Raw genomic sequence first — 10838 nt, 5'->3', positions numbered from 1 at the left:
AAATGAAAGCTTCTGAATCTCAAAAGAAAAGCCTAAGTGAGGGCAGAGTGTTCAATAATTATAAGAACGAGGCCAAGATCCTCAAAGCTGAGTGGTAATTTTTTGTGTCCATGTGCAAGGTACAGATGTGCAGCACTTCCTGCAAATTAAGCTCTATTAAGGCTTCCTGAGGTTTGTATTAAAGCACGGACATGCTCCCAGGCAGAGTTTATGACTTGGGTAAATCCTTGCTCAGAGTGCCCTACTCCAAGTATTTCCAGCAGTTACAGAGACAGCAACAGAACGAACCGCAATACTGAGCAAAGCACTCCTTGTTAAATGCCAGCAGAATTTGTATCTCTAACATGCTGAAAAAATTAGCACACCGACACAGAAGGTTACATGCTGCAAAACACATTTTATTTATCAAATGCAAGTTTTCAGAATGTCAGGAATGTTAAAAAAACAAGTTAAACTGGAATTCCTCATATTCGGCTGTTTAAAAAATGCTTTCAGTCACAGCTGAGACCTTCGACTTTGCCTATAAATGAAACACTTTAAATAACAATCAGTTACGCAACCTACTTACAATCAACAGCTTATCTCACAAAACCTCTAACAACAAATTTTCTTTGTGTCACCATCGTCTCCATCTGACTTCTCCAGTGTTGACCAGCTTTGTTTTTTCTGACTGTCAATCGCTCTTTTAAGTGCTTCATCTCGCACAAGATCTGATCCTTTTACATCAACATGGCTGCAGCCAATTTTAGGACATCTGTTAAAAAGAAAAGAGAGACTCCATTAAATCGGAAGAATTGTATTTGTCAGATATAGGCTTCTATATAACATCTGCTGGTTTATCATTTTTATCTAGGATTCATTCTCTATGTCAGTTCCTCATTACCTCTCTTCCTTTTCACCAGCTCTCTCTGGGGAAAAATAAATCTATTTATCTAAACTGGTGGGAATCAACAGCTGAAGGAAAGAAGGAAAACAGCAGGAGATGGAGCCTCTCACCTGTAGATCATTCCTTTGCTTCACAAACACAAGCTCCATGCATCAGTAACTATACCAGCATGGCATGGACATCTTTCTGTGCTGCTTCCTCTCTTCGCAGCCCTCTGCAAACTGCAGGGAGCTACCTCTTACCTTATTAATCTGCAGAAGAGAGGTCTAATCCTCACCGATAGGTAAACAGGGAAATTAATTTACAGGGAAATAGACAGAAGAGAATGAAACTTGCAAAGGGTGACTGGCGAATCAGTGGACTATCTCGTTGGTGTAAAAATTTACCCAGCCTTTTATGAGCTGAGAAAGCTCAGAAAGGGGAAATAAGGTCAAATTAACAGCCTCTAAATTATAATCAAATACAGAATGACTTACAACTACTTGAAACAACCAGATAAAGGGTGAAAGATATTCAGGGATCAAAGGTCATTTTCCTTTGTAAGTAGCCCAGGCATGCACAGCTGGTACCTGTAGTCAGAAATAACAGTTCCCCTAAATTTTTCCTCTATTAGGAGTAACTTTTCTCTGAGGCACTGAACTTATTTATGCCCAGTACTCATAGCTTTTACTCCAGATTTGTCCACAGCTTACTGTGTTCGTCATGGATAAGTCAGTTAATTGCTCTGTGCCTCAGTTTTCCCATTTATCACATTACTAGAGCAATAACTTGACAGATTAATGAATAACAAGTACTCAGAAAACTTCTCATATTTCCTGTAAGCATAAAGTATTAGTATGTCCTTCCAGGCAGTGGAAAACAGTGAGCAAACCGAGACACGTAAGAGTTGCCTAAAGAAGTCTATGTCACGTCTATCAGCCCAAAAGCGGTGGCAGCGCGTACGTCAGCTGCAGAGCTGACACGCGGCCAGGGCACTGCCAGGCGCACCAAAGGGATCCGGTGCATTCGAACGGGAAAGTGCGAGTGAGGAAACAGCCACTTCTGTAACCCCAGCGTGAGCAACAGCTTTGATTTCAGAGTCAGGACACAGAGAATCCCCCCTAATCACGGCCCCGTTCTATCGAGATACCTGCTGCCGCTTGAATATTGCTGGCGGGAGTGCAGTCGAGTAGCAACACCATGAGAATGGGGAGCTCAAATGAGGAACTTGTTGCACTAACTGGCCAGTATTCCCACCACAGCACACTATGGTTTTTCAAAACTGACTGCGTTTTCACAAGAAAGTTTAAAATTACAGCAGGTCAGTGAGACTGGGCAGAGAAAACCAAGTAGTCTTTCTTAATTTAGTTACAGCAAAGACAAGTTATTGCTGTGCTTGTGCTTTTCTAGCATACTGGAATAACTACTGTAAATATGGGAAGACTGCAAGCTAAAAGCTCAAAATTAAGAACTGCCAGGATTCAGGCTGCACAGATAACTTCAGTTTGGGATAATGTAGCTTTTAAAGCTAGGTGTTGTAAAGAACACATGAGGTTTTTTTACTCTGTATTTTCTCCAAGTCTTTAATTTCTTGTAAGGTAAAATAAAAATCATATGACACTATTAGTTTTTCAGCAGCGTTGAAACTTTTGATTCACCACAACAGTCTCTACTACCATGACATTTTCCTGATGGATTTAACAAAGAGAAATATTTAGATATGAACATCTTAAATTCAGTTCTGTATTGCAGAAGGTATTTTTGTCGTGGCTTTGGGCTGTTGAGCACATGCTTCCTGACCTGACCCTGTGCTCCAGAACACTCACTTTCTTCTCTCAAACTTGTGAGCTATTTCCCAACTCCCGGTCATTTTTCCAGCCAAGTTTCTGTCCATTCGTGTTCCTGGTTTTGTTGTAATTCCCAGGATGGTGCACCCACTCCACTTTTTCTCCCTAGACCTCATAACACAGGCAAGGTACTTCTGTCTTGTTCTTCAAGCTGTTTGGACATAGTGGCTGGACATCCCAATTGATGCTGGTTTTCACATCCGTGCTTCCCTGTAGCCAGGAAGAAGCGTGGAATAAAAAGTCCTACTCCACCTTTGTACCGCCCATGGTGGAGTATGTAGAGCATGGGTGTCAAACTCATTTTCACTGGAGGCCAAGTCAGCCTCTTGGTTCCCTTCGAAGGGTTGAATGTAATTTTAGGACTGAATAATTTCACCATGGCCCCCGGTGAAAATGAGCTTGACACCCCTGATGTAGAGTGTAACAGAAACGCCACAGCAAGGGATGAAGGAACTAAGGTGTCTGTGGCGTTATCGCTGGGGAAATCAGGTTGCTGGTCTCTGACAGACCTTCCTGAGCATGTGCAGGCTCTAGCATACATGGTGTAAAAACAAATGTGAAATTAATGATGTCCTCTAAACTTGGTCTAAAAAGTGTTTGAGCCCCTTTTCTTCTTTCTCTCTGCTTGTTGTTGTTGTCGTTGTTATTTTTCCCAAGCAAAACCATCCTAAATTTGAAACTTACTGGAGAGAATTTCAGGTTTAAAAATTCAACTGTTACATCTTCTCACTCAAAAAAATATGTCCTGTGTGGAAAGTGGCAGGCTGCTTTGATGATATAAAGTAAGAATTATTTAATTGCATCATAGCAGGAACTGCACAATCCTGTATGATCATTCTTAAAGCTTCATCTGATCATTCTTAAACTCAGTACTACCTAAAAACTTGTGGTTTAATATTTCTCATTTTAATATTGATTTAAGTGTTTTAACACTTCTCAGTTGTATTTGAATGTAACTGCAAAAGAGTGGATTTTTTTTTTCATTAACTTCAGGGCTTGCTAAAGAAGCATCGGGAACAAAATGTGCAACTAAATTTTGGGAAGCTGAAGTTCGTTGTTCACGGCTACACGAAATCTCTTTGCTTCTGTTGCGCAGGTACCATGAGTAGCTGTAACTTCCTCATACACTTCCTGAATATTTCCTTACACATTGTTTTCATTAAAAAGAAAAGCTCCTTCACATGTACAGTACTAATGAGGAGACGGTGACTTGGGCAGACACTGAAGTATTACTTCCTGCAGCCTTGCCAATCCAAATACATTTCCTAGAACAAGTGGAGTAAAATTCCACTTACACAGCAAAGCAAATAGCTTGTTAGCTTACCGGACTTTTTTCCTTTGCTGCTTTCGAGTCTGGATAATTTTTAGAATGGCATCTTCTTCATAAATATGTCCACAGACTTTGTTTCGAACCGGCCTCTTCATTTCCATCTGTAATCAATAAAGTTCGACTTAAAGGAACTGATAATGCCCATGAAAGTGCTTCTTACAAGATTTTACGTAAAACAGCAGGATGTGCATTTGACATTCATACCCGGCATTCCACTGAAATTACGGGGTCAGGTCCTGCATGGTAAACTGCAGTACTGCTTATGTGGGGTTTTTTCCCAAGCAGTGTTGCTCTTCTCTGATAATGCTTGTCATTTATACTGCCTGATTTTTAAAACGTATTGCAGATTTGAAATAAACAATCCAACGAAGATTATGAAATAACTATTTCCCAATCAATTACAGTAGCAGTGATAGCATACCTGTGTAATGGGACAAATGAAGTTCGTCTGACTCTGAGTCACGGCTATGTCTTCATCAATTTGTTCAATGGACTCATTGCCATTACCTGATGGATGACAAAATATAATGGGAAACAAGACAGTTTTCATTTTTCATTTAATATAGATAGCCAATACTTAAAATAAGCAAATAAAATCCAGCATTTGCCAAGCATTATCTCATAGTGATATCTAAGGTGCCACAACATATTTCTGTACTACTCCCTGAACAAGACACCACAAAAAATACTGTACCATGGCCTCTGTTAGAAAATGTGAATTTTTAAATGGCAAGCACTTTTTGTGTGTGTGTGGCTATTTATAGCAACTGCTAGAAAGGAGAGCTGGTAGGGAAAGCAAGCTGGCCTGAATCTATGCAAAACCTTTGGTATTCTCTGTTCAGGTTCACCAAAAAACAGCAACAAGCGGATGAGTCAACAAAACCTAACAAAGGACGAGGTGGAGCTTTTGCAGATTTGGCAGTCCTACCCTCAAGATCAGTTCGTGTTCGAATGCCATAAATGGGCTTGCTATACAGCCTGTATACACAGTATATACTTTAAAAGGAATTTGTACTATTTATCATAATGCATCATTTGTAAAGTGATGCCACTGTATTTTTAAAAGACTATAATTACTGAAAAATAAAAGCCAGGAAAGTGTTATTTGAGACTGACAACAGAAACATTATTGAAGTGACCTTAAGAAGGAGGGGCAGAACAAAATACTGAAATCTCCCAGCCCAATGCCAGGGAATGTGAAGCAGGCAAACTGGAAGAAATCCATCTTGAGCTAGAGAAGATGCGGGTCCGCACCTCCACCAGAAGAAGACGACAAGGTATAAGCAGCTCTAGGTACCCAGGGGATGCCGGCCCAGGGATCCATGCAGAAGCTAATTAGCCAGAGTCAAGAGCTGAGGTACAGGAGCAGCCAAGGGGACTACTTATGGCTACATAAAACCCTAACAAATGTATACATGTTGTTTTATCTTTTCCTGATTTTGTTCTGTTATTGTGAATCTAGGCTTTTAGTTGAAAGCATTTGTTTATCTTTAAATCTTATCTGTTAACAATGGCAAACTTAACACCTGCCACAACTTTCCATTCCTTTGGGGCAGTTCTGCAATGTTTTTGCGGCAGTGCCCCAGGGTGAGTCCTCAAGGTGTCCTAGGCTGACTTTTTCTCTCTAGCTGCACAAGCTACATTGCAGTGTAGCACCTGGGACACGGCAACCCTGGCTGCACATACAGACGAGGGTACGAGATGCTGGAGAGCAGCTCTGCATAGAGGGATCTGGGGATTCTGGTTGTGGCAAGTTGAACATGAGCCAACAGTGTGCCCTGGCAGCCAAGAGGGACCCGCGTCCTGGGTGCATCAAACACGGCATCGCCGGCCGGGCAGGGAGGGGATTGTCCCGCTCTGCTCTGCACTGGTGAGGCCTCACCTGTAGCGCTGTGTGCAGGGCTGGGGACACAGGATAAAAAAGATATTAAGCTGCTAGAGAGTGTCCAGAAGAGGGCTATGGAGTTGGTGAAGGGTTTGGAGTTGAAGGCACATGAGGAGCAGCTGAAGTCACTTGGTTTGTTCAGCCTGGAGGAGATTGAGGGGAGACCTCATGGTGGCTACAGCTTCCTCACAAGGGGAGGAGGAGAGGCAGGCGTCAAACTCTTCTCTCTGGCAACCAACAATAGAACCTGAGGGAATGGCAGGAAGATGTGCCAGGGGAGGTTTAGGTTGGACATTAGGAAAAGGTTCTTCACCCAGAGGGTGCTGGACACTGGAACAGGCTCCCCAGGGAGGTGTCACAGCCCCAAGCCTGACAGTGTTCAAGAGACTGAACAACACCCTCAGACACATGGTGCGAACTGTGGGGTTGTCATCTGCAGGGACAGGAGTTGGACTCGATGATCCTTGGGGGTCCGTTCCAACTCAGGACATTCTATGATTCTGTGAACAGACTGGTCGGAAAAGATGAAATCCTTCCATGGCCTGTGTTGGCTTTGGCTGCCAAGAGGGCAGTGAGAAACACAAAGTGAAGACAGAGGGTTTTTAGTTACTTCATGATTTGCCTTCTACAAAGCCTCGGCCTTGGTTCCCTTTGCTGCTATTGCACCCTATCAGCCAATCTTTGCATTTTTGCATCCCTGGTATCAAGCCTTCCCCATCTGTTCCTCACTTATGGTTGGTCCTGCATGCCTGTAGAACCCCATCACCTTCCGGTTGATAAAGCAGACATCACTCCTGGAGCAATCCCAACCTCTCACGCCCAGTCTAGACCACGCACGCTGCCCTGTGAGCCAGCACATCCCTGTGCGAGCTGCTCTCAGCATCCCTACTGCAGCCAGCGCTCCACCGCAGCACCTCTCAGTGTGCTGCTTTTATTTGCATTTATTTCCTTCCTTCCTTCTTAACCAAGCTTGGCCTTCTCTCCATTCCAATACACCAGGAGTTTTCCAAGCATTCGGGAATGTTTCTGACCCAGGTACTGCTGCAAATACTTAGGCAATATTCAAAGACCATCAAGGGTGTTTCTGTTTCTGTTAGTAAGGCTTCACTCAATCAACAGGGTGTGGATCCAAGGAGAAAAAGGAGCTCAAATGTCCAATGTCAATAATAATTTTAAGGCTTTAATCTCCCAGAATATTAATGTACATTTATCAGATACTGAACCCCATAACAAAAGCAAATACTTGCAAATAAGAAGGAAAAAGTGGACACAATTTAACTGTAAATTCCAAAACTGCAACGGTATAGACATCAGAAAAAGACTTGCATCAGTTACTAGTTTTCAGAAGAGAAAACGTGTCACATATTATTCTTAGACTGACCACATACAAGGTTTATTCTATAACAAACACACAGTGTTTTGAAGAAAATACAACTTTTTTGGGAAAAGTGGGGATTTAGTGAAGGTTTTGAAATACAAAGCAATGGGTGAAATCCCACTGAGACAGCAAGGCTAAAGAGTATTCCAAATATTGTTAGGTGCCAGCTTTGGCCATCTGCAAATTTTGACATCCTGCAGCTCTAATCTTTCCTGCTGAAAACATCTGGAAATTCACATTTTTCTATGTTGTACTTTGTTTCACCCCATGAACTTGGCATGTAGCTCCAGTGTACCAGCACATCATGTTGGTCAGCGAAGTCAGAACGCAGCAGTACTAGCAAGATCTGGGACAGGTGATTGATTACAAAGGTTGATTTTTTTTGTATCAATAATATGTAGATACCAAAGAAGCTGGGTAAAGTTTTGAAATGTGGGGCTTGTGCCTGTGATTTTACTTTTAAAGCTTAGCACTCCACGTCAGGTATGTAAGTGGCCTCCTCTGGAAGAATATTCACCTTGTGCAGCACCTTCTGACTTTGCTAAGGAGTCACCACTTCACCTCTGTGTGTGCTCACTTAGGTACTGACACAAGAATTTACGAGACTATGTTAAAGAATCCAAGTTTGAAAATACGAGCTGAAGCTTGGGTACTGGTGTTGAGTCTCCCCTGAAGGTCTCAGGTCTCTAAATTATGTGGGCTAAATCATAGGCTGGGTTTATCTTTTTCTTGTACTGGCTTTGGAGGTGATTTAGATGCCTCATGTTTAGTGGTTGAAATTCCATGAGCTGAGACCCACTCCTTGGAGATGGGATATATTAATCTTCCTGAATTCAAATTGTCCTCTTGGTGCAAGCTTAGCTTAAACACTTCAGGTTGCACTTCATTTGCAATGATTTTGTATGCAGTCTATCAGACTGGGGCCCTGGTTTCAAGAGGTTATCACAGCATAAATGAATAATTATTTAAAATATTTCCTTTCCATAAGCAGCTAGTATTTTTAGTTATAAATATGGAAGACTGGGATGATGCAAGTGATACCTCAAACATGTCAATAGGAAATTAGCATAAATCAGATAAACCACCCACAGATTTGTTGTTCTTGCTTGATGTTCTAGATTACAGGAGGAGAGAGGAAAATAACTTTTTTCAGTTACAGTAAATTTTGCAGAGATTATGCAGAGACACATATACATCTCAATCTGGTCAGTAAGATGCTCTAAACTGTAAACCTACACCTGTAAACTCATATTGGAAGATGTGTTTATTTAGGTCAAAGGGAATTTTTTACCAAATGAAATGCATAAAATTTTGGAGGATCTAACTTGCAAGTTTGACTATTCTACAGAAAGAAGAAATAAAAACACCAGGTCATACATATTTCAGCTAAATCAGGTTACATTTTTGTAAAATTTCTTTGGAAATTAAAACCAGATGCATAAAACACTAACTTATTGTTACTGAAATTCAGATGTTGCCTTAAGTAACAGAAGTACATACATCTATTTTGGTAGTCTGAGAGATTACATTTTAAGAGCCTTAAGAGTTTCTAGTTTTCCATTCCAGCCAATTGAAACCTGTTATGAGTATTAGTAACGCATTTTCTATCTGGCTATCTCAGCAATAATGTTTATGGCTAATTAGTGCCCACTGTTGTAATATAACTGCATTCTCATAAAGGTATCTATTTTTGGTAACACATCATAATGAATTTTGCAACTGCCAACTGTTTTTTACTTATTCAACTTTAATTAAAAGCTGCTAGTACTTTATATCTCTATCACTTTCATCTCTTGATAAAAATGTGACTAATATGCCTTAGCTCAGTTTTTACCTACTCTGCTGAGAGAGACTGAGAACTTTAAAGCCAAATTTTAAAAATAAGAAAACCATAGTGCAGAGACATTAACTGCTATATTGCGAATTATATCAGGCATGGATAGTATACATTCTAAGAAGCATTAGAGGAAAGATCTTCTCTGTTGTCATTGCCACTTCTATGACAGACAGACTGCTGTCTGCTCGCTGCTTCCAGTGCCAATGATGTCCTCTATCTACCCAATTCCTGTTTCTCTAACCTGGCCCTGAGTGAGCAGATGTTGCAATGTAAACTTAATTGATTTCTTTCCTTTTGTGCTGTGCTATTCTGCCTTCTCACCTGTCATCAGTCAGACGCTAATCCCGGAAATCAAAGGGTAATGTTAAGCCTGCGGGATTGAGTCTTTATAAGCCTGAGCCACTAGACAGACAAGGTCTTGGCTCCCAAGAGGGTCTATTGTCTGCTGCCTCTATAGAAATAACAGCAACTCATCCAGCCTGGGAAAAATCCTACCTGAGAGCTCCAAAAAAACCATGAACATGATGAGGGCAAGTCAAATGCCAAGTGCTCCTGCCAGCAGGACACAGAAAATGATGAAAGGTGGGGGAGGTGAAGGACATGGCCACATCCAAGAGTTGTATTCTAAGAGACGGAGTCTGGGGCACTGCTAGCATAGGCTGAAGAAGGTCCAAGGCCAAGTCTAAAGGAGGGAATGAACCCAAACACTGCTTTCCATGAGACGCACTGCTGAGACCACCATGGGCAATGCTTTAAGAGATGGTGAGCACATGCATTAGTTTGGGTTAGACTACAGATCCGGAGAAGTCGACCAGAACAACCGTTCAGTGTCCTGCCCTGGGGGTGGATCTGCAGTAAATGCTGTAGAAGGAGTGAAAGAAGAGGGGAAGCACAGACTAATACCTTCCTGGCAAATGTTCCCAGTCTCTAGCAATTTGTGGACAAGGACTTCCTGAGTCAGAGGTAATATCTTTGTACTTAATAAGCCCTGGAGTTTTCCTTCAATGAATTTGTCTAAACTTGGAGAAGGGAATTTGGGCCTGGACTTTTCAGCTTGATTAGAGACAGTTATCTTTGCTAGAAAGGTTAGCAACAGTTTAATTTTCCTTGAAACTTACCGCAGAGGCTGCAGGTTACAGTTTAATTTGATTTTTAAGAGGCAAAATAAGGTGTGCAAGCTACAGCTGCAGTCAAACAGTTCAAAGGACTTCTGCTCTTGCCAGAGGCATGCGATAGTTCAATTTGCCAACCAAGCCAAACTAGGCTTTACATTAAAGTACATTACAATTTGATTACTTGCTGGTGTTGCAATACACCAGTTGATCTAAGGAAGGTGGCCTCTGACATGTTGCTCCAGATTGCAATTGCAAATTTACTTGCCCCTGCCCAGGCCAAGCAATTTGCTGGTAATTTAGTAACAAGTCCCTTGTATGGGCCCTGTTTTACACATACTTGTATAAGAAGTACATAGGTATACATTTGGTCAATCCAAAATAAAATGACAATCCTGTAAATATAAGCCATTCTGATTTTCCTGGAGTGTGAAAGGCAAATTAGATGAACAAATTAGCAAATTGTTAGTTCCTTTACATAATAAGAGCGGGGAAGGAAAGGACAGTATCCTGCACTAAGTAACAATCCTCTAAAAACTGCTTTAATATCATCAAATTCACAGCACTTGTATATTTTACAGTAT

The 10838-nt window shown here is 41.4% G+C and overlaps 1 protein-coding gene across 1 annotated transcript in view; it reads right to left on the bottom strand.

Annotated features, from left to right (window-relative positions):
- Window positions 1-391: 391 nt before the first annotated feature.
- The window catches only part of NSMCE2 (NSE2 (MMS21) homolog, SMC5-SMC6 complex SUMO ligase), a 131839-nt gene continuing 121392 nt past the window's right edge, over window positions 392-10838 (bottom strand). Inside the window, 3 exon segments of the mRNA XM_065627518.1 lie at window positions 392-754; window positions 4037-4143; window positions 4464-4549. Of these exon segments, the coding sequence (XP_065483590.1) occupies window positions 595-754; window positions 4037-4143; window positions 4464-4549 (353 nt within the window). The 3' untranslated portion in view covers window positions 392-594.

This window comes from Caloenas nicobarica, chromosome 2, assembly GCF_036013445.1.
Source record: "Caloenas nicobarica isolate bCalNic1 chromosome 2, bCalNic1.hap1, whole genome shotgun sequence".
Taxonomy (NCBI): Eukaryota; Metazoa; Chordata; class Aves; order Columbiformes; family Columbidae; genus Caloenas; species Caloenas nicobarica.
This window is presented reverse-complemented; position numbering and strand designations above follow the sequence as displayed.